The sequence below is a fragment of the Antechinus flavipes genome, chromosome 3 (assembly GCF_016432865.1).
Source record: "Antechinus flavipes isolate AdamAnt ecotype Samford, QLD, Australia chromosome 3, AdamAnt_v2, whole genome shotgun sequence".
NCBI lineage: Eukaryota > Metazoa > Chordata > Mammalia > Dasyuromorphia > Dasyuridae > Antechinus > Antechinus flavipes.
The window spans coordinates 432,220,667-432,248,270 of NC_067400.1; the positions used below are offsets into that span (position 1 = coordinate 432,220,667).

Here is a 27,604-nt window from a genome sequence, read left to right on the forward strand (position 1 = left end):
TGGACAGAAATAACATTGTACCAAGAGCAGAGTTGAAATGCTAAAAAACAGATTTTTCTTTCCTATATAATAAATCTCTTTATGAAAGAAAACTTTTCATTCTTAAGTTTCAGTCCATGTCATTCAAAGTTCCCAATCACGCCCCAACTATACAAAATCAGTTGAACCACAACTTCTGCTTCTGGAGCATTATATTGATCTGTATAGACCCAACTTTGATCTCTTCATTTCATCTCTTCATTTGTGCCTAGTAATGAACCAAGTTCATTCCTCAAGGGGTATTTTAACGGTGTTTATACTGTGACACATATATTGAAGTTCTAATCATGGTAGATCCACCTTCACAAGTTAAAGAAAATTGGATCCTGGCTAAATCCATATGAAGAGATGTCTCTTTGTTATACAATTTGATCTATAAGATGAAATAAAAATGTTCCTTATACAAGAGTAAATAAAGGATTTCGGCAGTTTGTTGTAATGTGAGCACCTAAAACTTCAACCATTTAGGTGTGTACCTAAATGGTTATGTACTATATTTGGCAGTTCATGGAAGAAGGGTCTCTGAAAATGAAAAGATATAATTTGGCAGGATATTCAAGAGATTTCAGGTGAATGTTGAATGTGAGAGAATCATTGAAATATTCAAACATCTTGCTTTCCTTATTCTTAGACAAAAAAGGGGAAAGAAACAATACTTATTTTTTAAATGAACTTATCCACTGGTTTCCAAAAGGATACCACTAAGATAAAGTTCTATTACACTCAATTATTTCTCTCTTAACAAACAGATGAAGAAAATAATAATAACTTTTTGAGAAATTTTACCTGGTTGGAATTGGCACCTCAGCCAGTCCTGTAAGCAATACTGCTGGGGACAATCTAACAAATGCAACTACAGTTCGGTCCAAGAATTCTAGTTCACCCACTAAGATGTTTGAAGCTTCTGCCCCAGGAGGAATCTTTTTCATGAAATGTAGATCAACCTGATAGTACCAAAATTTAAAATATGGTTAATTTTTTAGAAAAAGGAATATGTATGATAAGTCATGTGTACTATATAGCACAATGTTCCTTGAACATTTCAGGTCCTCAATTAATGTTTTTAAAACTAAAAATCATTTTCCCCTTTTATGATAAAGTGCTTTAAAAATCAGGCATAGTATAAAATGGGGTGGATTAAATCCTTTAGATTTTGTATTAGTTATAAAAAAGTAGAACTTTCTTTTCATTTTCAATTATTTTACCATTTCTGGAATTGTTTGAATGTTTAATTATGTAAGAGTCTTTTCCCCTCACATTTTCTGACAATAACTCATCTGGTCCTTGGCTCTGGACTTAAATATGTTCTCACTCTCTTACTTTTTTGTGGTCATTTAACATCATAATATAACATAATACAGAACATAAATGTTTCCGAAAAATATTTTCATCTAACATATGCTAATTACAAACAATACTATGGATGGCAGTATGTATTTTCCTTCTTTGCAGGTGAGAAATGAAAGTTGAAAAAGTCAAGTAGTACACAGACTCTGAGGAGGTATTTTTTTTTTTTGTGTGTGTGTATCATTCTTGTTAACAATAATAGACTAAGACAACTTCTCTTTATTCATTAATTTTTTAAACATTTATTGAGGACCTACCACGTGCAAGGAATATTTCCTAATTGAAAGGCTTAGAAGTGGTATAAGAAAAATAAACCAAATAAAAGTATTCAAATTTAGAGCTGAAATTACAGCTGAAATACTGATATGAGCATCCATGGGTGAAATGAATGACCACAGACTGCAATCAACAATTAACAAAAGAAATGCTTGACAAGAGGGAAAGATGGTAAATATCTATAAGAAGTACTGACTTGTATGCTCAAGGTCTGAGGGGGATCCAGATAATGAGACTAAAATCAATTTAATAAAATCCACCGTATCTTTCTTTCTGGTCTCCTTTGCTTAGATTTTCATGAATATCTGTGCTTCTGGGGGGAAACTATGGGTATATGTGCTATAGACTATATTCTCTTAGCTTAGTAAGGTAAAGACTACAGAAGAAAGGGAAGGAAAGGAAGAACATTAATCAATATAACTGAGATCAGTGCAGAATTTTCAGGTAATAAAGACCATTTTGTGAGAAGGATCATTTGGGAGTAATCTTTTCAAGGTTAAAGTGGAACATTCTTAAAGTTTTAGGCTGAGTACCTTGTAAAACACTTGTCTCCAGAACAGTTGACCTAAATGTGTTATTTTCTGTAATCAGGTCTTCCCCTACGTGTTTGTATGCTCCATTTCTATGCAAATATTAAGGGTTGGACAAGAATGCCCAAATTGTTGTATTTTTGACTTTATAAAATTTAATGAGTGAGGCTTATATTTAATAAAAATTTTGAAAAACAACCATATTATTTATTTTGGAAATTAAGAATAATTAAGAGAGAACCCAAATTTATTTTCAAAATTTCAAAAATTTCAAGAAGAAAATTATTGGTAAAAAAGAAAGACTAGAATAGCATAGATCCCCCAAAGAATAATTGTAATGCTAATAAACACAGATTTTTTTTAAAGAAAAGGTGAACTCACAATAGCAAATACAAAAAAATCCAGTCATTTAAAAATATAATAATTTGAATTATCAATATGACCAGAATTATTATTCAAATATCAATTATTGTCTGAAAAGTAGTTGTAGATGTCAGAAGTCTTTCTGAGGAAAAAAAAAAACTAAATTATATTTCACTTGATGTAATGAACAATTATGTAGTGTTAACATGCCAGAACACAATTATTAAGTGACAGACCTTAATAATTTAGAATAATTGTACAATTGGTTGCCAAAAAGTACAGTATGGGCATAAAAAAGTAATTTCAGTGAAAATCTTAATTTTTATCTATGAAAATTCTATTTAGTATTCATTTGAGTTTCTAAAAGAAAATAAAAGTCAAAATATTAGATATTTAAAATTCCAAAAATAACTACCCTAAATTATATAAAAGAAGAGTTTTCTAGTTATTTAACAGAGGACTAAATGGCATGCAAATTAGTTTCTATTTATACAGAAACATAAGTGAAGCCTTTACACACTCCTCTTAAAGTTATCAATTAAAAAACATCGAAAGCATAATTTCACAGAGGAATCTGTCATCAAATATGGCTGTCAGGTGCCTAATAAAAAGCTCATATTTGAAAGAGGAATGTATCAGGTTAAAGAGAAAATTCTTATGGCCTCTCAGAAAAATTTAATTCTTAAAAATCTTTAAGAAGAAAAAGGTTAATAGGAGGTAAAAGAAAATCAGACCCACTGAGGATTCTTTACAGATCCTCCAGATCTATCTGTTCGTTATTTATAAGTATACTGAATTAAGAAATATAAAATATGTTCAAGAATTGTATATTATAAACAGCTAGTAAAATAAACTCAAGTAAGGCAACTAAAATGAAAAGCTCCAATTTCTATTTCAAAAGATTGTTTTATTTAAGGAATTCAGAATTTGCCAAGTAATTTTTTTTAGCTAATCTTTATCAAATGTAAGTGTTCTCTCTTAAGTGAAAGTGATATGGTCAGGTAGAAATATTTAAAAAACAAAGCTAAAGGATGCATACAGACTGGCAATGGGTCATCCTGTGATCTGAGAGGATAAATGTATCCAGTCCAGGTAAATAAAAAACCTAAATTGTCCTTTTTTGATATTTCAGGACTATGGAATAAAGAAAGGATACCAAAGCTTTCAACAAAGGAAATACATAATTTATTTAAATTAAAGATTGCTCTGCAAGATGAATACCAAAATTAAAACTAGATCACAAAGTATGAATAATGAATCTCCCTGAAATGATAACATATTTGTGGTATTCAAAGTTGTTTGCCCTTTGTTTTTGAAGAGGACCATAATATTATGGAGGTGATGCCATGACATGCAAGTGGATTGAATTTAAGTGAGGGAGGGCTGTGCAAGGTCATTTGCCTCACTTTCCCCTGAGAGTCATCTGGGTCTAATGGCAAGATATAGATCAGGGTTACTGGAGATGGTCCTTGATGAAATAGGAGACCTTAACTTTTTTAAGTTAAGGTCTTCAACAGGTTTGTTAAATATGATTATTGGTTCCAGCTCAGTGGCAATAAGCAGTACAAATTCAAATAATATGACCATTTCAGAGTATTTATTATTCACACTAATAGGAATCTGGGACAGCTAAGTGGCACAGTGGGTAAAGAAAAGTGGAGTTAGGAAGAGTCATCTTCTTTTGGTCAAATGCAGCCTTAGATACTAGCTGTGTGATCATGGGCAAATCATTAACCCTGTTTTCCTCAGTTTCCTCATCTATAAAATGAATTGAAGGAGAAAATGGTCAACCACTGTATTATCTTTACCAAACTTTAACTGGCATCATGGAGTCACACATGACTGAAAAATGATAACAGGAATCTAGTTTTACTGAGCAAGTTTTATAATGTGAAAATTGACAAAAGAGTTGTTTTCATGGGTCACTGTATACCAGTGGATTAAAATACATTACCAAGGACATATGGGATTGTAAAAGGAAGGGAGCTAGTCATATGGTACGAGAGATGTATAAAATAAGCACCATATTGATATTACTGAAATATTAAAAGAATAAGAGGTAGGCCTTTAACAGACTGGGCAGGTCCTCTTTAGTGTTTACAGAAGAATTACACAAGATGGTAGGGCATGGACAGATTGTGATTTTCACTGTTAGAGGGAGTACCCACATAGATCAGATAATAGATCCAAACAAATGTTCAGGTAAGTATGTAATATATATGTGTGTGACAACACAGTTACTTTATTAGTGGTTTAAGGACATATACACTAAATTTAACAAAAATTTTTTTTTTCCATTTTACTTCAGTATTTATCTTTTCTCTACTATGTGTACTACTGGTAAGAAAATAATGTTATCATTTGTAGATTGTCAAATTTTGTAATAATAAACAGAGACCTCCTATATCTACACTATTGGTTTGAATCTTTTTATCAACAATTTCAATAAACAGTCTTAGAAAGGGAGCTATTATTCTCCTCCTCTTGCAAAACACAAAGACATGGAGAATGTACACAGTGAAAAGAGAAATGCAATGCCTTTCTGCCCAGCCAGATCCCCACAGAAAAAGTCTGTGAAAGAGCTCATCACAAGTTCCTGTAGTGCTCTAGGAAAGGTCAACAGCAACAGAAAGAATCAAGGACAGATTTTGCCACAGTATTATAAAGCAATTAGTAGCAGAACTGAGCAAAGCTAAGGACTTGTTGAAACTTAGGCATGAAGAATAACCTTATTTTTATTCCTTTATTCTCTTTTGTTTGAGTTTGTGTGTTTCCCTAGGTTGGTTCTTAAGGGATTACAATTCAAGAGGAGTCTTTTTTTTTTTAACTGAAAATAGAAAACTCTGGAAAAGAGACTATATGGTGGCTTAGGTTATTCAAAACACAATTGGAATCTATTTTTTAAAATGAAAATGGAACCCCAGACTTCCTGGATAAGAGTTTGTCTGATGATCTTTTCCTTTATATTTAGAAGCAGTCCTTGTCACTTTGTCTCTAGAGATCACTTAGTTAAATATCATAGGATAAGGGGACAGCAAGAAGGAATAAAATGTACTGAGTTTGGATTCAGGAGATTTGGGGTCATACTCCATTTTAAATACTAGCTGGATAATCTTGTTTAAGTTACTCCCTTATTTGAGCTCAAGTTTCTTCATATAATACTTCAAATAACATTACAGAGATAAGGAAGGAACATGTTTTATAATCTTCAAAGTGCATATATAAATGTGAAATAATTATTTACATATAGTATTAAGTTCCTTAAAAATTCAGTTCTGGTACAACATCTTAGGGGAAGTCCTTCCTTTAAACCCCTACTTCTTAGTGCTTTCCCCTACAAGTTAAGTTATATTTTTATATTTTGATGTCATATTCCTTCTGGAAAATGTATTCTCCTCAAAGTAGAGACTGTTGGATCATTTTCTCTTTCTCTTATTTTTGTGTCTTGAGTAGATACTAAATAGATCTTTATAGAATTGAATAGAACTGAATGGTCCAGGAGATCATTATATACTTCACCAACAATACTATATGATGATCTATCTATTTTGATGGACCTGGCCATCTTCAGCAATGAGATGAACTAAATCAGTTCCAATGGAGCAGTAATGAACTGAACCAGCTACACCCAGTGAAAGAACTCTGGGAGATGACTAAGAACTATTACATAGAATTTCCAATCCCTATATTTTTGCCTGACTGCATTTTTGATTTCCTTCACAGGCTAATTGCACAATATTTCAGAGTCCGATTCTTTTTGTACAGCAAAATAATGGTTTGGACATGTATACTTATTTTGTATTTAATTTATACTTTAACATATTTAACATGTATTGGTCATCCTGCCATCTAGGGAAGGGGATGGTGAAGGAGGGGAAAAATTGTAACGAAAGGTTTGGCAATTGTCAATGCTGTAAAATTACCCATGCATATAATTTATAAATAAAAAGCTATTAAAAAAAAAAGAAAGAACTGAATGGTCCATGTACTGATTCCTATTTTAATTCTTAAAGGCACATATTAAAAATGCATATGTCCATCATTTCCCTCTACATTTCTGAAGGTGTTTTTGGATTATAAAAATGAGTCAATTATGTCTATACTTCCTGGAAAAGCATATGATACTCTGTTTTGAACTGAATTTGGTTTAAGAAAGTGTTCTTAAATTAATTCTGTGACTGCCTAGTGTCACAGCTAAAGCCTAAAATAATCTTGAGAATTTAGTGTTGAGTTGTATCCTGGAAGTTATTCTAGAATGGTCCAAAAGCAGGTATATCCCTGAAAATATCTAATTAATTGCTAGCATCTGATTTAGATATGTCCTTGACAAAGATAGGCTTTTTTTTTCTTTTGGATCCCCTTTCAATCAAGGTTTACATTCACTCTCCTAGATCCTGTATCTAGACTAAAGAACATGGAAAATAGTTTGGCACCAGAGATTATAAGAATGTCCCATTAGTTTGGGAAAGATTTTATCTGGGCCAGGGCTGTGTCATTTTGCATACTGATCATGGAAGTGGGTTAATAGTAAAACTAAAAGAGAGTACAGGGATACTAGTTGACATAATTGACCTCATTCTTTTGAGAGTACACTCTGTACTTTGGTGTGGTAGAGAAAGTTTTAGAAAATTGGAAGGAAAAGTTCTAAATCTTTAGAAGTTGCCTTTGCCTTCTTCTAAGTTGCCTTAGTTCATTTCAGAGGGAGTAGGGAAAAGTGAACTGTTTTTTTGAAAAAAAGCTTTTAATGAAAATAATATACATTATTAGAAAGGACCCCAACCAGAAACTCAAGGGGTCTGTATGGGTTCTACTCTCAGCTCTGCCATTAATTTGCTGTAAACCTCTTAGCAAATCACTTCACTCTTTGGGTTTCAGTTTTTTCCCCTATAAAATGAGGATGAAATACTAAATGATATTTGTTTTCTACTTTTAATATTAGGTCACTTAAAAATCATTTTATCTAATTAGATACTTTAATGCAGACTGATGATATCTTGTGTGCCTGTAGAAACCCAATATTTATAGCCATTGGAGGTTACTACAAAGGAGAAAAAAAACTAATGGTGTTTGAAAAATGTGGGAATTTTATTCACTAAGTGTTGATTTTTGGGAAAAAAGAAATTCAATATTTTTAACATGTATTTTAAAAAATCACATTTATATGGACAGGTAAGATTCTGTTTTCTACTATATTGTAAATTACACAAATGATATTGTTCCCAATTGCAATGCCAAAAATCACATAAATAGGCAACATGGACAGATAATATGAGAAGTTTTGGAATTTAGTTTGTTTTTTTATAAGATTTGAAAGAGAAACTATAGTTTTCATAAATTTTGGAGCTACAAATACAAGCTCTATGGAGGAATTTCATACTAACACACAATGAACTAAAATATTAAGAATTTGCTTGGAAATTCATAACATCATATTATAGAGAATTTATCAGAGAAATTATCAGAACTTTTAATAATTTGAACAAGACTGAATTTTTATCAAGGACCAAAGAAACTAGAAATAAATCACATTGTAATGGGTGGGTAGGCATTTTTGAAGTGAGGGATAACTGTTGCCTTTGCCTTCTTCTATTTTTTCTGATTAAAAAGCAAAAAAGTATTTTTAATATTTTTGAGGTACCTTCTTCATAAAGATGTAAATAAGGTAGAATCTCATAGAAGTTTTAATCCAAAATCTTTTCAGTAGGACAGAAAAACAAGAGGTTTAGATCTGCAACTTGATTGACATGTATATAGAATATTTTTTAAAAAATAATTATTTAACTTAGACTTTAACTACTTAAATCATACTTTTTAAAAACGGGAAAGATCATTGAAAAAAGTGGATTTTCTAAGAAATATCAATATAAATACATATATATGGAAAAGGTTAATGGAAAGTAGGTCTGCTTTTTATGTTTATCTAACTACAACTTCTTAACAATACATAGGGTTACAAAAGTGATACAAATCTTTCTAATTTGCTACCTATAGTTTTTTTTCAATGTGAAAGTTTTTTTTTTTTCCAAATAAGGACATGATAGATTTTTTTAAAGAAAAAAAAAGATACACAAAGACAAAGACATAGGGTTACAAAGGTAAAACATTTTTTAAGTGATTTCTTGGGAAGGCAGAGCAATTTGGTTTATTGTATTCTGCACTAGTTTTGAAAAAAAAATAAATGTGACCTTGATACACTGTGAAAGTCTTTATAAAGTAAAGCAGTTAGTGCCACTATCTTCATACACTATAGTTTCAGGTACCAGGAATGTTATTTGAATTCTGTGTATGCCTGTTTGAGACAGTAATTCTATTCCAGCTGTCAGATGAATGAAGATGCAAAATGTCTTAAAAAGAGCTTAAAAAAAAAGTTGATGGATGGAATAAATTTATACTAGCCTAACTTTAGAACCATGTGTCTCCATATGGTGAAATATGCTTTTAACTACTGTAGAAATGGATCCAGAGTACACCCTCACCTCTCTCTCTTGCTGATGTGGAGGTCCTTTTTCAAGCTTTTGTTTCATCCCACATGGACTATTATGCCCTTTTTGCTGGCCTCCCAGTCCCTGCACACACAATTAACAGACTTCAGCTGGTGTAATATGCTGTTGTGGATACTCAGCCAGGAAACAGAAGGAACATATATGCTTGGAACTAGACCTGGATCAGTTAGGCTGGTTAGCAGACAGATTCCAGATTCCATAAAGCAGCTCAGGATTAGTCTTGTTAAAAACTTGAGTTAAAGGAGTTTCCTTACCTCATCCCTTTCCCTTACCCTTCCCCCATTTCTTTTTTCAATTTCAAGTTCATTTTTATAATTAACAAGCATTTATTTTCCATCTCTCCCATCTCTCCTTACCCACCAGGGGAAACCCCCCCCCCCCAACAAAACTCTTGTAACAAAAGCACATAGTCAAACTAAACTAAACAGATTTTCATATTAGCTGTGTCCAAAACTGAGAGTCATATTCTGCAAATTAAGTCCATCACCTCTTTGTCAGGAGAGGAGTAACATTTTTCCTCTTAGGTTTTCTGGAATCATAGTTTCCATTTCCATATGATTGCATGTTTTATTACACGTTAGTTAAAGTAACTGTTATTTCAACTTCTTAGACCCATGGTTTTGTAAATTGTTTTATTAAAATAATCAAGGGTATATTCAGTTTTTTCATTGATCAGGCATGGTTGAAACTACTTTTGTTTCATGTTCATTGATCAGTCAGAGACTAGCACATAGGCTTGCCTATAGGAAAAATAGTCCATGTACTCACTTCTTTTTGATTGATATATTATTTACCTAACAGAGATCATTTCAAATACAGGATATAATGTGTGCCTTCAATTGAAATCTGTGCTTTGATTTTGTGAACCAGTTTTATTTTCTGTGATTTAATTCAAAATACATTTCAATATATGTTCAGATGTAGTAAGCCATGCTTGACATGTTAAAGTATGCCTCTGTGTAAGCAATGATGCATTCATTTGGATTTTATTTTTCTTTCTTTTTCTCTTTCTTTCTTTCCAAATGTGTGAGGAAAAATACTTAAAAGACATCCTAAGAAGAGCCATGAAAATATATGTTGCACAAATGTATGTACACATATACACAAAGGAAGTGGATAAATTTTAGTGTTTTGTTTAAGTCTCTGATTTCATTGGTGCAGAGAACAATTGAGGAAGTTCCCTTTGATAGTGCAGCTAGTCAAGTGTTCTTCCATTTTAAGTCTTACTTAGTGAAGGCACTGAAAAATTAATTGGCCACCCAGCTATTATATGGCAAAGGCAAGTCTTGAAGGCAGAACTACTCATCCACTATGCACCATTATAGATATATGAGTACAACATGAGTACATATGTATACACATATAAATATAAATGTATCTATATTTATATAGATATATAAAAGGTGGTACTATCCTATGGGGAAAGGATCTAGTCTTCAAACTCTCTTAGATTAAAATTTTATTATTTCACTTGAAAGAAATATTTGCTCAATAGCTGAAACCTGATGCATAAATGTGTATATTTATGGTATTTTTTTGGGGGGTTAGCAAACCCTTATATTGTAAATAATATGCTACTATTATCTACAGTTAGACACCGATTTTGGCTGAGAAATGAAATAACTGTTAATTAAAAACAACACTTATATTAACAAGAATTATTTGGAATATGGCTTGGTAACTTTTAGAGGAAAACAAACTTGTTTATATATGCCCCCCAAATAAAAATGAAAACAAAACCAATAACTTATTTACCTTACTAAAATCGACAGTGCTGTTTTCTCTGCTCACATCATTTTTATTTTCAACACTGGCTGGTGTAGACTGAGGAGAAACAACTTGAGCTGCTAAAAAAAAAAGATTATCATTACAAAATGCAAGCAATTACTACATACATAATTGTAGAACTATTAAGAGAAGTGCAAATTACAGATAACTACATTACTTGTGTTTCCTACTGAATTTATGAAATATATGAGCATGAAAGATCATTATAGGCATAACTATATTAACAGGCACATTCTCAGACAAAAATTTGCATATAGAAATGGGAGAACTCAGATGAGATAATAGAAACCTATTCTCAAAATAAAAATCTAAATCAAGGTAATATGAAAAAAAATTGATATCATATTTCCAAATTGCATTTAAAGGTCTCTATGGTGAGTTCAAATTACAGTATATTATACAGGACAGTTCCTAAAAACAAATGTTAAAAAATCTAGCCATTTAAAAATTTCTAAAAGAAGAAACCAACTCCAGGTGGTTAAGAAAAGAATTGGATTGATAATATTTAAGGGAAATTTTTTGAAAACATTATAATACATTTTCTACTCCTGTGAAACCCACAATGTCCTTGAAGAGAAAGAATATTTTTACTTTGGCTCTGATGGAACTCTATAGAAAAGAGCATCATGGTCAATTACCTGTATGTTGCAGAATACTAAGAACTATTTGATTGATTACTGGATGTAATGAGACTCAATTTCATCATAAGTCAAATATGTGTTAGCATGGGAAAGAACTCAGTGAAAATATAGTGATCAATAAATTCTTGAATTGCACTGGCATTTCACCAACCCTCGTAAGGTATAATACTGATACTTTCTTATTAGAGCTGGATTCCGGGGTAAAGGGTAGGCTCATATCAAGTTTTTGATGACCAGAAAAGATTCATGAAAAATTCTTTGTAATCATACTTGGAACTTGTGGTGAGCAAGCTAATTTAATAAAGTTGGTCTTTTCCCTTTCTAATTATATTCATATCCTTTATCACAAGGTGAATATGACCTAGGGTCCTATCTTTTCTATTTAAGTCATAAGAGCATAAAAGTCTGAAGTTCATTGTTTAGGAAGTATCTCATTTTTCCTATATTCACAGTCCTTAAATGTGAGAATTGTATTAAAAAAAAACATTTATGTTATGAAGCCTGCTTCATTTTTCATGGTCCATAGTAAGTACTGCCTCCATGAAATTGTTTCTAAGTACTCAAATCTGTATTAGTTTGAATTTCTCAGGATTATTGTGCTTATCTAGTCTCAGATATCACTATCTTTCAGTTGTCTACCAACCTATACTTATTGTATGAAACCTGAAAAACTACATTTGAATAACACTGTTAGCAAGAAGCATAATCATTTTGCCTTTTACATAGTTAACTGTATCAAATACGATTCATTTTTTAGATCAGACACATAATTCCTGAAAATTAAAATGACTTACAAAAACAGAGCTTAAACATTCCTTTAATTTCACTGAACAAAGTGAAAAAAAAATAGAGCTTTTTAAAGGTTAAAGCTAAAAACAATTTTATTTAGAGTGACACAAGTTATTCCAGAATAATGGGAAGAAGTTCTAATTTTTCATTTGTTTCAAAGAAGAATCTGGAACTTTTCCAAAATGTCAGAATTAAATACAGAAACAATTTCCATTCTCCCATTTCTAGCTGCAGACTTGCAGTTATGAATGTGAACTGTTCATTAGCAGCCATTCAATTTACCATTCTCAAAATTACAACTGCAATTAAAAAAAAAACTTTATGTAATGCATTTTGCCATGAACAGATGTCTTCAATCACCAGTTTCGCATCATTTCTTCTTGTTTTCATGAACAAGAACATTAAATATATTTAAACCTAAATTTACTGAATACTTTTCTGTAATAGCACTTTGGATAATGACGTTTTCATTAATAAATATCTAAACAAAGCACAGTGCCTTACAAAAAGAAAGCATTTAATAAATATTTGTTGAAATGAATATTTGTCAAAGAAGGAATATTACTTTATAGAAATCTTTATAAAATATAAAAACATCCAAGAAAACTCTATTTTAATTCATCAGAAAACAAGAAGAATTAAAATTATTGCAGAATCAACCATGTATATGATTTTCAATTGGATAGAAAACATTTTTTAAAAAGCCAAAATCTATAGCTACATTAAGTAAACTATGTTTTCATTTTCGTATTTCTAACACAGGCTGTTTAATAAACAGCTCTCAAATCACTCAATATGTTTGAATATTTAAGCATATGCATTTTACACATCTTAATTTGCTTTGATATTATTTGCAGATCACTAATTTGTTTTATCCCTGTTCCAGAATTATGAAGTGTGGACAAAGTAATAACTTCATGTCAGTAATTATTGATAAACATTATCACTCATTACTAGGAAAGGATTTGAAAACTCTTGTTCTTTAAGACAAAGTTTTAGTGGATAGTTAATCTTGGAGACAGGAAGACCTAGGTTGAAACCCTACCTCTGACAGATATTGGCTCTGTGCTCCTAAATAAGTTATTAAACTTTTTAGCGCTCTAGACAACACTAAGAATAAGTTGCAAAGAAGTTGCTGACTTGTGTTGGTGAAGGTATTTTCCTTATCTGGAAAGATGAGGCTCTATACATGTAAAAGTATATGCATGTATTTGTTGTTGTTTTGTCATTTTTCTGTCATGTCCAATTTTTTTGTGACTTCATCTGATATTTTCTTAGAAAGCTACTGGAGTGGTTTGCCATTTCCTTCTCCAGCTCATTTTACAGATGATTAAACTGAGGCAAAAAGGATTAAGTAACTTGCCCAGGATCACATAGCTAGCAAGTGTCTGAAACCAGATATGAACTTGAGAAGATCTTCCTGACTTCGGATCTAGCACTTTATTCATTGTATCATCACATTGCCAATATATGCAAATGTAGATATATGCATTTTATCTCTGTTTCTATATTTATATCTATCTGCCAGAGGTCTCCTAGAAACTTTCAAGAACTTCAAGGATATTTTGGAAGTTTCTGGAAGTTAATCCCTAGGATGGTGGGCTCATTCAGGCTCAGTACATCTCTATATGACAGATATATATGAATAGGGACATAGATATGTAGATATATGTTTATGTAGTAATGTAGGTGGAAGCAAGTTATAATAGCATGCTGTAGGCAATTCTGTTCCTCTTGGATTTGGACTTAAGACCTGGTTTCAAGCAATTTTGGCACTTACTAGTTAGGTGCTCATAGTAGGCAAATAGTTTAACTTATATGAACCTCAGACAAATATCAAAGACTATAAATTATATATAGATTGTAATATGTAAAGTAAACCAGAAGATGGGGGCAAAATTATATATTTGTAGTTATTAGGGACCATCTTACACCTTTATTTTTCTGAGTAGGTTATGCTGGAAAATATTTGCTAGCTCTAGACTATAATTAGATGCAAATAGACTTCACCCTGAGGGTAGGAGAGGCAGGACAGGTCCTATTGAAGGAAGTGGCACTTCTCTCCTCCGCCTATCACACATTTCTGGGAAATCTGGTGCTAATTCATTCATTTGAAGGCTGGGCTTTATAGATTTATAACTTGGACTTTCCTCTGTAGTCACACAGCTACCTTGCTAGGATCTATTAAACTTAGCCTTAAAAGGAAATTTACAGAGAATAGTGGATAGAGAATAGACTACAAACACCTTGGTTCAAATCTTAACTTTAAAGTATAGTATCTAAATGACCTTGGGCATTTTGCTTCATTTTTCATTTTTCTAGGCAGTGATAACAACAATAAGTAGTAGCATAAGAGACAATATACATTGAGAATGGGATCTCCCTCCTTTATGTGTATCCTAAGCCAATGAAAGCACTGATTCAAGCTCTATTGCTCTGTTAATATAGAAAAACAAATCATTGCAGTGTATACAGTAATCTAAACCACCACTTAACTTCACTTTTTATTAACGAACCAGGAATTTATAGTATATTATCTTTCTAATGAAAAGAGCCTTTCAAGCTTTTTAGAGGACATTAAAGCTAGGAATTCTTCTCAAAAGCTATTAGATACAAATGTAAAATTGTTAATATCAGATAGATAGCATGGAAAGGCAGCATATTTGTGTAAATAAATAACTAGACTTGGTATAAGAAAACCTTGATGCTAGTCCCACCATTGATACTTTCTAACTATGTGACTTTGAGCCTCTTAAATTCTCAATGTCCCTAGAAATTATAAGACTCTAAGATGCTATACTGGGCCCTATATTGGTAAAGGAAGTTCTTTAGAATATTCCTGTGTCACTGAAATCACAAATCTAAGTCAACATTTCTATAAGGCAAAATATAAAAAAATCTATTTTCTCAATAAGAAAAAATAAATGTTTTTGTTTGTTTCTTTGTTCTTAAAGATACCATCAGTGGGGTCAGATACTTTGCTATATATATGTAATGACTTAAAACCAAACTTGGGTTATGGGAGGGACTAAGTATTAGAAATGTAATTTAATTAGGGCTATATTTACACTTCTACTGTCAACTGTAATCATTTGCTTGTTTGAACTGAGATCCTTTTAGATTATTTCAGTCATTATGTTAGCAAGTGATAATTGGCTTGAATTTTACAATCCTATGTAAAGTACAACCATATTTTCTAATGAAAGCCCAAGCTCAATCAATATATAGAGAATAATAGTTTCTGATGAAGCACATCATTTTACATAAGCTAGAAATATTTTTTTCCCCAGTGAAATTCAATTCAATTCAACAAACATTTATTGAGCTTTCAACTTATTTGGAAAGCACTGTGAAAGAAGGGATACAGAAATTAGGACAACATAGTCCTTTTCCTCAAGGAGTTTACAATCTAGTACAGAAACAAAAACAAGTAAGTTACTAATTACAATGCATAAAGCAGACTATGACCCTCTAAACAGGACTTAAGCTTGGGATACATAGTTAATTTTTGTGTTTGTGAATAGAGTAGCATTTGCTCAAGTTGCTCTTTAATCTTAATGTATACATATGTGGGTATTGGCAAATTTCAAACTTTATGAATGGTAATTGTATATACATGGTATATGCATATACACACATAATAAGAGATGAAGAACAGCATATTGCTCTCCACCATGATTATTAATGTTGACTCTCCCATATTTTTCTTCATACAATCTTTACTATGCCCATTAAAATTTGTATGTATTTTTCATTTCTTCATGTAAACCAGTTATTATAATGTCCAAATATACCCGTTACTGAGGTGTCAGATTACCTTTGAAAACATGGAAGCGCACACACACAAAACTGGCAAAAAATGACAGTAGTCATTCATTGACTTTATGCAAAATCTTTAAAGACTAATTAATATAAGAATTAAATGAGTTCATAAATTGTAGAAGTTGGTCCCTTGTCTAGTCTCATGCTGTATTCAACATTAACCTTTTAAGTATAGTAATGGAGCTGAAGTATAGTATAGTAAGTATAATAATTAAACAAAAGCAATAAAGGGCAAAAATAGCCTTAACCAATAATAACTTTTAACATTCTAATTGGTAAGTGACCAGGAGTGTTAAAAATGCAAATATTTAAGTAATTTAGGATTATCCATCGCTATTTCTTATATAGTAATACACTTCTTTTCTAAACTATTAGAATCAAAGAGAACTGGTTTCTAAATCTATATAATTTGTAACAATGCCTGAACATTCAATGTGAGGTTTTTCATTAAAATTACATATTAGCAAAATGATCTTATATTGTACCCATTCAATTTAAATGTGTGCATTCTTTTAGAGACATCACATTTTCCTCTCCATCACTGTATATGATGTAACCTTACAGACAAGAAAGAATCTATACCATCATTAAAAACACACTGTTAGATTCAAGAAGAAGAAAATGCCCATGTTTTCTGAAGGGCACACTAGAATGGAAATAGTGTAGACCAAGAAGGAGTCAAAAGCATTATGTGTGACCAGTGACAATATCATAATGTTTCAAATATCTATACCTCAGGTCATTCCATTGCAATTAAACAATTAAATTTAGCAAACTTTTATTAAATATGCAAGACATTGATAACAAATAAAACAGGACACCCAAACAGTTCCTATTTCCAAAGACTACATTTTATAAGTATAATACAGAATCAGTAGTGAAAAAAAGGACAAGAGAACCATCATATTCTATCTTAGGATATTTGAGAAGAAAGTGACCACTAATAGCTGGCAGTTTTAGGCTGGGCTTCATGGAGAAGGTGACATTTGAATTGATTCTTACAAGATAATAAGGAAATCTAAGAGATAGAGTTTGGACAAAATACATTCCAATTATGAGGGATGACTTATCAGAGCAATTGCAAAGAGGCAGCCTTAAAAAATGTTTTATACAAAATAACTTCTACAATATATGAATTCATGTAAATCTATAACATTTGTAAAAAACTTTTCTTCCTCATTTTTTTCCTCAATTAAACAATGTGTGTTTAAACAATTGGAAATTTATTTTAAAATGAGTCTAAATAATTTCTAGTTGGTCCATTTGACTAAATACCAACCGTAAGAAGAATATTAAATGACCCAAGTAAATTGCATTATGCTTTCATTACTTCATATATGTGTTCAGTAGGAGACTAGTATGAAGACATGGATGTACATTACTATTGACCTGGAGCCCAAGCTGGATAGGTTTTACACTACCTCAGAAACCTTCAACGAGCATTTAGAGTACCCAAAGGATAGGAGATGAGGGAAGTACAAAGATGAGATGAGCCTGTTAGAGACAGACACAAGACAGAGCAAAATAAAGAAATATAAAGATGAATGACAAAATTACATACATGTACAATATACATCTACTCATGAGAACAGGAGATATGGAGAAAGAAAGAGTAAATATTCAGAAAATGTTGATTAGGTGAGCTCTATTTTAATAACATGAAAAGGATGCAGGTAACACACCATAGAGGAAAATTAGTAAGCCTGTGAATAATTAATAAAATACAAGAAACAACCCCCTAACATATCATACCAAAATAGAGGCCAAAATTTGGACTTGTTCTATAATCAGAGAAAGACTAAGAAGCCTACCTCAAGTTAACAGATTCTACAAACAAACATGCTTTTGTTTGTTCATTAGCTTTGTACTGGAGTATTGCCAGTCATGTCACCTGAATCTTTATTCAATAGGGTTTTACTGTTATTCTTGCCAGGTTAATTCTGTCAATTGCTCACATTTTTAAAACAAATTTTCCCTCTTAGAATTTCTCCCTAAAATTCTCCCAAATTATTATTCTAACTTCTTTCTGCCCATCAAAAGGCAAAGTCAGATTAGGGGAATCACTTCCTCCATTTCTTTTTGTGATCTATGATGAGTTTAAGAAACCAGAAAAGAGTACAAATATTGAATGTAGAAAACCATTTTAAGTCTGATAGTGAAACAAAGTAGAGTATATTGTATAGTATATATACAAAGTATATTGAGAACCTACAGTGACAAGACAGTTTTCCACAAGTCACTTAATCAATCTCATTACTTCTTATTATTCATTATTCTATTTGGTAGCAGCCTGAATGAACCTAAAGCAGTACATTCATGCTTCATAACCAAATTTTCTTCAGTGGCCTATTGCTGCCCTGAACATTATTTCTCTAACTGTGGTTTGGATCCTTTGAAGTCTTCTGTAATTCATGCTGGGACTTTAATCAGTGGCACCATTTTGGAATTAAGAAGACTAGGAAAAAATATATATATGTATATATATTCTCAAGGGAAATAAATTGAAAATTAGTAAAGAAAGTAGAGAACAGTGAAATGACTGACAGAAAAAAATTATAGGAGCTGGATCATAAAAAGAGGGAACACAATATTCCATTCTCAGAGGTAATCAGGTACATTTCTATATAATGTAATAGAGTTCTAATTCTAACTCTACCTCTTTGAATATAAAATGTGCTAATATACAAGGATTTGTTTTCTGGGTCATCTATGACAAGAAGACTAGATGTAATGTAAAAAACTTATTTTTAGCTAGATCCTTTTGGCGTCAAAGGAATAATTCAAATACTCTCAATACATTTATTTTGAGCACTTTTCACCAACACTCTTTCCAGGGCTCTAAAGTCAAAGTCGATATTATTTTTCTATAATTTTTTTCTGTTATTATGCCAAATGCAACTGTCACTTTTTATTGGAACATCAGAATCAGGCATCTAATTCTCACAGTTTTGATGCTTAATGAAAAGTGAAAGTTAAACACAGCATGGTGGCATTAAAAATGCATGGTAAATCCATAGCACTCTGACATCTTAGCCCTGTAAAGAATGTGCATAAAACAAAAGAAAATTGTATGAAGCATAAAGCAAGTAGATTAGAAGTTTAGATTCACTACCAAAAGTTGCTAAAAATACAAAACTGAAAAGTACAAACTTGGGGTGGAAGAATCACTCCCTGTCCCCAATCCTGAGATTGTGAACCCCATAAGATGGGAGTTCACAAAAAGAATGCCTTAGGGGAAATTTACATTTGAATGTTTTCTAATGGTTAGCATGTTCAGAGGAGGCAAGTAGTTGGAGGAGGGAGAAACAATATTCTATATGTCTCCCTTGTCCTCCTAACATCAGTTGGCTTTGGGGAGACTACAATTTATTCTTTTCAGAAGAAGATGAACATGCAGCATGAGATAAAGACCTTTATCCATATTCTCGGGGGAAATTGGAATAGATCTTAGTGTTTCTAGGAACCTCCAACTTAAGGAATTTGTCTCCTATAATTTGGAGAGAAAAATTAGTCAATTATTTTGCAAGAAACAAATATTAATTTGATATAGGAAGAAGATGTTATTTTCATCCTTTAAAACTGACTTCAGTTTTGCATTATTGTATGTACTACTGTTTACATCTATAGTCTATACTACAGTCTACATCTACCAAAAGAACATTGATAACAGAGGACTTAGATTCTGGTTTTGTCACTTAGCTGTGGTTTTAAACAAGTCATTAGGTCTCACTTGATTTCAGTTTTCTTATTAGTCAAATGAGGAGTTGGACTAACTATTCAAATCTATGTTCCAATGAGCTATTGTAATATGTAATATGAAATTTGTACTAAAATCTATAGAAATCATGTGTTTTTCTCCATTATTCATAGTTTAAAAAATTTAGAGCCTTTAAAATAAATCAGAACTCCATTAATAAGGTTTTTTGCACTTTGTTGCTTGAAGAGAATTTTATTTTCCTGAATAGTGAATCTTATTCATGTTTTCAGATCTTTATATATATATAATTATGTAAAGTATGTAGGGGAACAAAACAGAACCACAAAAGGTGTTACAAAGCTCCCAAAGAAAACCATTTCTTACAGCACACTGCAAATGCTCCTTAATTGGTTGTTATAAATCATATTAGAAATATTGCTGGCTTCTTACTACCCTAAAATGTGACTTGCTGTGGAGCTATATGAACAAAGATTAAAGCTGGGTGGTAAAATTATTTTAGAATTATTCTGACTCAAATTCATAGTGGTTATCTATTTAATCTGAAATAGTTTTACCACTAAAATACATGAAATACATACTGAGACTTCATGTTATAGTAAGAGTTCCAGTAGTAATAGACTTAGGGCAATATTGACCACTGTAACTTTGTCTATAGATGTTAACTGAGTGAGTTGGTTTAGGCAATTTAGGTTAAAGAGATATAATCAGATAAAGCATTATTTTTATTCATTTTATCTACAACCTATTAAAAGCACTATTTTTTTATTCATTTTATCTAAACCTATCAATCCATTTACTTCTCTGTTTCTGTCCCTGTTTTTCTCTTTCTCCTTCTATTAGTTAGCAAAAGCTATCCTTAGAAAAATTAAGAGATAAACATAATACATTTATAATACAATATCATTGCCTCTTTAAATGAGCCCTTAACTTACACTGCAAATTCTAAAATAGAAGTCATTGCCCATGACAAAAAGCTTCCACCAAAAGGAAAAGGTTTACTTTTCAGAAAATTACTTTGGGCCTTACATAGACCAAATTGAAACAGATTCGCTGAAGTTTTTTTTTTTTTTTTTTTATTCTTCTGTCAGTTCCTTTGACATTATTGTAGACATGACCAAACAGTTAAAAGAGTTAAAATATCCATTTCTGGTTTCTGAAAGTCATCATTCTAAATAGATACTGGCATTACATGCACAATGAAAATATTCTACTTATAATAAGTTATCCTAAGGTCTTTTAAATATAGAAACTCCAATGTTTTAACATTTGTTAGTGGCCATATGTTTCAGAAAGCAAATTTGCAGTCCATCAGTCTATGAATGCCTTATTGGGACATTATGGCAGGGATATGGTTTAAATATACAATGTAGTAAAAAAGAAAAAAGAAAGTGAAATATTCTCTAAAATTTACAAATGTATGCTTATGTGTCATAACCTACCCATAACACTCCATTTTAAAAATAAAATTTTATGTGTAACTTTTGTTTTTACATTACCTACATTTTCAACCATATGCTTCCCAATAACAAATAATAAAAAAGGAAGAAAAAGTTCAGCAAAACTAAGTAACATTTCTTTAAAAATAGTCTGACATTATATGCAATGTTCCACACGTATGGGCACCCATGTCTGTAAAAAACATGCAGAGAAATGTCTTCTCATTTCTCTTTTTTGAAGACAAGTTTGGCCATAATAATTTTATCATATATTATTTAAATTGTTTTCTTTTTCTTGTTGTTTTTGGTGTTTTCATTTACAATTTCTGCAGTTATAATGTACATGATTTTTCTGATTCTGTTTCACTTAGTATCAGCTCATAAAAGTCTTTCTATGCTTCTCTGTATTCATCTTATTTCTTAGAGCACAGTAATATTCCATGAATGTACTACAATTTGCCCAGCCTTTCCTTAATCAATGAGCATTTACTGTATTTCCAGGTCTTTCTTTTTCCACCACAAAAAATACTTCTTTAAAGTTTTTTTTTGGTGTATATGAGGTCTTTTTGTCAGTGTTCTCCTTAGAATATATGGCTAACAGTAGACTCTTTGGGGCAAAAGATATGGACATTTTAGTTATATAATTTCTTCACATAATTCCAAATTGTTTTTTAGAATAGTTGGACCACCAATAATGCATTAGTGTACCAGTCTTTTAGTAACTCCTCCAACATTCCACAATACTTAATGAATTTTATAAATATACACAGAAAAATCCATTTCTCAATACAAAGACAATGCCATGGTTCACTGTTTTTTTTTTTGTTTTTGTTTTTGTTTTTTTTAAGAGAAGAATGTTGTAGGAGATAGATTACTGGATAGAATACTGGATTCACTAAAATCTAGGCTTAAATACTGCTTTGATAATTAATAGCTATGATTCTATCAAACCCCTCCTAGCTTTAGTTTCTTTATCAATAAAATGGAGATATCTGTAATGCTTATCACATAGATCTACTGTAAGACTTAAAATAGGTCATGCATTCATGGTGTTTTATAAAAATAACAACCATTATAGTGCTATATTAAATAAATTATTTAAAAAGCATATGGGTATCAATAAGTAGACTTAGGCAATTTAGAGAACAAGTCCTACACAGTTCAATGGCTTAATTATCTTAATCTATTTGCAAAAGATTTTTTCCTGGATATTTGTATATGTATATGTATCACACATGGGTAAAAGAGGTAAGAAACATTATGTTTCATATATACATAAAACAAAATCTATAAAAAAAATTTGTCTTTACACATTTTAAAAAGGAATTTTTAAAGTTCTTAAGAATAGTTTTTTCACTGCCCCTCCAAAAATGATACACCATCCATACATCCAATAAGCATGTTTTGGTCTTACAATAGAATTTACAGTGTGAATGCCAACTCACAAAAAGTTTTGGGAAAGAAAAATAGAAGGAAATAGTAGGCAGATCATTTACATTCACTCTCACCTTCATTCCATACTCGCTACAACTTCATTTTCCTAGGCAGGAAGATGCATGGCAGTAGAAATTCTAAACTATTGCTCCTCCACAATGCTTTAATATTGGAAGGGGAAGAGCAGCAAAGGAAAGCAAAGAGACACTTCAGGGATAGCCTGAAGCAAATTATACGTGGCATGATATAACAATTGATAACCAGAAATCAATCACATATAATGATTTTATCATCCAAAAGTAGGCTTCCCTTTTTAATGAAAAATATTCTCCTCCATGTGAACCAGAGATGCAAAACTGCAAAAAGCAATGATACTATTCCCAAGATCCAGGGCTATTATTAATATATATATACACACACATATATATATATATATATATATATATATATATATATATATATATATATATATATATATATATATATATATATATTTCCTCCTCTTCCCCCCACCCCGCCGGGGGAGGCAGTGTGGAATGAACTGTAGACTCTTCATGAGTCTTTTTACTTATATGATCTGCAATATGAATACTTTGCCCTTTATCAGCTTGTAAATGATTCCTAAGAAATGTGTATCCAATTGGCTTTCCTCACACAAGGTTAATAAGGAATTTTATTATAAGGGAATGAAAACTTACTGCACTAGTTAAGGCAACATATCCCCAGCCTTCAGATTTAACCCTATCAGGATTTCTTCATACAAGTGTTATATGCATAAATTAGTTGAGACTTTCAATAAATTAAATCCATTTTGCTATAAGAAATACAGTTCAATGTAATTTGTCAAGCAGAAGTCAAGGTTTGAAATGCAGTGAAAGGACATTTACCATTCTTATCCATGGAGTTCGGTTCTGACTGCTTCTTGCCGATGTCAGCAAAAGATCGAACAATAGGAATCCTATTAGTCAGCTTTTTCTGGTTCTGATGGTGATGCTGTTTCATTAGGGCTTCATGGACTCTGTGGCGGACATCCTCACTGAGCTGCCCAGAGCTTACTTGTTGGTCAAGAACCATGTCTGAAGAGAGACAAGTAACTTTATGAAAAGCCTTAGCCCACCATCATTTATATCATGTGAGTACAGACTACAACTTTTGAATTTAAATGAAAATATGCAAAATTATAGCACTCTCATTAGGTTAGGAAGAAATTATTTTAAAATTTCCAAAGATTTCTTTATTGGCAATGATTTGTTTTCCTTATGAGGAATTAGGTTATGAGGAATGAGGTTAGACATTTTCACAATATAAGATATATTAGAAATGTTAAAGTGGCAGAATGGTATATGGGATAAGGAACCTGCCTCAAAAGCAAAAAGACCTGAATTCACACCCTGCCTCTAACTCATTCTAGCTGTGTGACCCTGGGCAAGTCATTTAACATCTCATTGTTCTAGGCATTTTCCTAAAAGTTTAAGTGACAGATGAGTTGTGGATCTCTATCTGTTGGAGATGTCCACTCAGAAGTTTTTCACAGTGATGAATCATATTTACAAACCTTTCCCCAAATTCCCCTTAAAAGAGAATTGTTCAATAGCTTTACAGAGCAAAATGGTGCACTGAGAAAGTGCATTCAAATCTCAATCATCCCCATTATTGGCAAGGAGTGAGATAATAAATAAATAAATTATACACACACACATAAGTATTTAATTATGATTTTTAAAAATGTCATTAATTCAATATTGAGTGCTTGCTATGTGTGAGATGCTTATTAAATGTTACTCTGTGCCAGGCATTATACCTGTTCTGAGGATGAAAAGACAAAGGAAAAAAAAATCTGATCTTAAGAAATTTGTATTCTAATAGAGAGATAGGAGATAGGGACATAACCCATGATTTAATTGTTTTAATGAATTCCTGGAAGAAGACATTTCCTATGTTAATGTAGGTCAGCACCTTCTCTGCAACTGATAGCCACAGATTCTATTATATTGTGAATTACCCAGGACACTAAGAAATTATGAAACTTGTTTTGATTCATACAGTCAGGATGTGATAGACTTGAATCTGGTTCTTCATGGCTCCAAGGCCAACTATTTTTTCACTACTTGTAGCTTCCAGGTGAGATGTAGCATGTAAACAGATAAATGCCTACAGTGTAATTTAAGGAAGGAAAGATTGTTAACAACTAGTGGAGAGGAAATTACTGAGGAAATGGTGTCTCAGCTAAGCCTTGAAAAGAAGAATTCCAAAGAGGCTGAGATGAGAAAAAAAAAGGATGTCTTAGAGGAAAAATCCAAAGTACAGGGGCAAGATATGGATTGAAGAGAAAAACTCTGATATAGATGTTGAACTCCTTAAGAAAGGAAGAAGAGGGATTTGGAGGTTGGCAAATCACAATAAAGATAGCTATTGAATGTTAAAGTTTGCCAAACAACTTACAAATAAATATTATCTCATTTTATCCTTGATACATTTCTGGGAAATAGGTATGATTATTATCCTTATTTTTACAGATAAGGAAATCGAAGCAGACAAAGTTGTTACTTGCTTCTAAGATTGAGTTTGAACTCAAACCTTCCTGATTCCAGAACTAGTATTTATCTAGTATTCTAGCATCTAGTTGCAGCATCTGTACCAGATGGTATATATGGGAGAAGGGATGATGGCAGAGATAGAATATGGAGGGAGCATGGAGCATGCTCTCTCCTATTCCTTTTCTATTGTGTCAGAGACATGAGAGAACAAGCAACAACATTGCAGAAGTTGGCTAAGGAGGAACTATCTTCCAAAGAGAGCCAGGATTCTGTGAATAACAGATGCTGGAAAGAATGTGGAAAATAAAAGACTGAAAATGAAGGGAAGCATGTCAATGAGATATTCCAGAGGTCACAGGAGAGGAAAAGTACTAGGGAAGAGTAGGATTGAGCAGAAGAGAGTCCCGAGCTAGCAGTAGAACTTTTTTGTATTGGGAAATGTAAACTGAATCACTTGATATGGGAGAAACAGGAGGTGCCTTAAATATCAGTTCTTTGGCACCTTTATTTCCTGTACCCTATGATGATAGTGTTAACAATTGTTATTGTATTTCCTTGCTAAGCACTATTAAACTGGAGTTGGTAATGACAGAGAGTTATAGGTCTTTAGAAACTGGACTAAACTCACATATACCTAGCTCACATTACATATCAAGAAGAAAAGGAATAAGCTGTACCTAGATGATATCCCAAATCCAGAATAGGTATATCCAGAGTTCTGCAATGCAAGCTACATGTTTTAGAAAGTTGTGTCCCAATATTTCATAGACAAGTTGTTTTTTAACATTTTAAATTTATATCTTATATTTAATTAGACATCTTTATCCTATGATGGGATAAGAAAACAAGATCTCTTATTTTCTACTTCTATATCATTTTTCTCCTTCACACAGACTCTTGTGCTTAAGATCACCAGTGGCTATTTCAGCCCTCTCACTATTTATGGTGAAATGGTTTGGGAATCAGAGCAGTGATGCAGGTAGGTATTGCTCTGATCTCCACATTTTAATTGCAAGACTCACTGCTATGTAAAGGAAAATTCCCTGGAATTCTCAGAAGAGTATGTAATGGGTTTTAGCATTCAGTATGGCATATAAGGCCTTGATTAGGATGGTTCTGAATCTTTACTTTATATTCCAGTCTTTCTCTAGCCTGAAGGTGGGTGAAGACTTGGTCCTAATGATTGAGAAACATAGGAGCAAATGTTAGGACCAGAAAATTATGCATTTCCCATTGTCCCAAAGGTTTTAAAATTAGCAATATGATCATTTCCCACCAATGTGTTTTATTCTCATTAGTGTAGGATAAGGTATGTGTGTGTGTGTGTGTGTGTGTGTGTGTGCGCGTGTGTGTGTGTGCGTGTGTGTAAAAATTTATCCTTTTCTACATATCTGTTAAATAAAGTCATAATCGCTATTTTGATATTTTATATGGGTTGCCTATGCTAATGAGAGATATTTATATCTGTATTCCATTGTGCATTTCTTTTGCAAGTTTGTTTTAGGTTGATTCCTTTTGCAATCATTTGTTATGTTCAGTCTGATTTAGTTTTGATCAAAGTTTATGATCATACAGAACATGGGAAAATGTATTAGAATAATCACGCCTAAGATTCCTTTTAACTCTGGTTACTGAATGTGGTTACAAAGACAAGTGACACGTGTGTACATACATGCAAAAATGAATACAAGGAAACTTTAAGGGAGAAAGTACTGACAGTTTGGAGGAATTCAGGCAAAGGGTGTCATTTAAGTTGAGTGTTATAGGAAAAAATGGATTTTAGTAGTTGAAGGGGAAGAACAAGTATACCCAGTAATAAATGACAGGTAGTGTACAGTCATATAGGCAATGAGATATTGTTCAAATGAGGCTTCAGTGGAGTTAATAATTTTGATATATGTGGGCAGCTAGATGGTGCTGTGGATAGAGTACTGGGATGGCATCAGGAAGATCTGAGTTCATATATAACCTCAAACTCTTGTTAGCTATGTGGTCTTGGGCAAGTCATTTAACTCATCCATAAAAAAAGCTGGAGAAGACAATGGAAAACTCTTGCAGTTTTTTTGCCAAGAAAACCCCAAACAGAATCAGTCATAGAAAGTCACACAGGACTGAAAAACAATTGCACAAAAACTTTGCTTTGCTGCATACTAATGAATTTTTTTTTTTGCCCTCAATTTCTACTAGAAATAGATGCAAAGCTTTCTCTTTTGTTTTAGGCTTAAGCTTAGAAAAATGTGTAAGTTGACATTTCTGATTTCTCAGAACTAATATCTCCAAGTGATCATCCCTAAAACATCTTATTTAAAACCTATTTACCCAAAAGAAGGCAAATATAAATGATGGTTCATTTATCCATCTGTCTCACACATAAGCACTTA

The 27,604-nt window shown here is 32.0% G+C and overlaps 1 protein-coding gene across 6 annotated transcripts in view; it reads right to left on the bottom strand.

Moving 5' to 3' along the window:
* Positions 1 to 27,604, bottom strand: part of SLC4A10 (solute carrier family 4 member 10) — a 366,372-nt gene that overhangs the window by 92,081 nt on the left and 246,687 nt on the right. For 3 of the 6 annotated variants that reach the window (XM_051986269.1, XM_051986266.1, XM_051986270.1), the window contains exons 6-9: positions 23,574 to 23,762; positions 10,814 to 10,905; positions 9,032 to 9,121; positions 826 to 983 (exon numbers count right to left, since the gene is read on the bottom strand). In XM_051986269.1, the coding sequence (XP_051842229.1) occupies positions 826 to 983; positions 9,032 to 9,121; positions 10,814 to 10,905; positions 23,574 to 23,762 (529 nt within the window). The remainder of the gene's footprint in view (positions 1 to 825; positions 984 to 9,031; positions 9,122 to 10,813; positions 10,906 to 23,573; positions 23,763 to 27,604) is intronic. The other 3 variants (XM_051986268.1, XM_051986272.1, XM_051986271.1) reach the window with 3 other exon arrangements.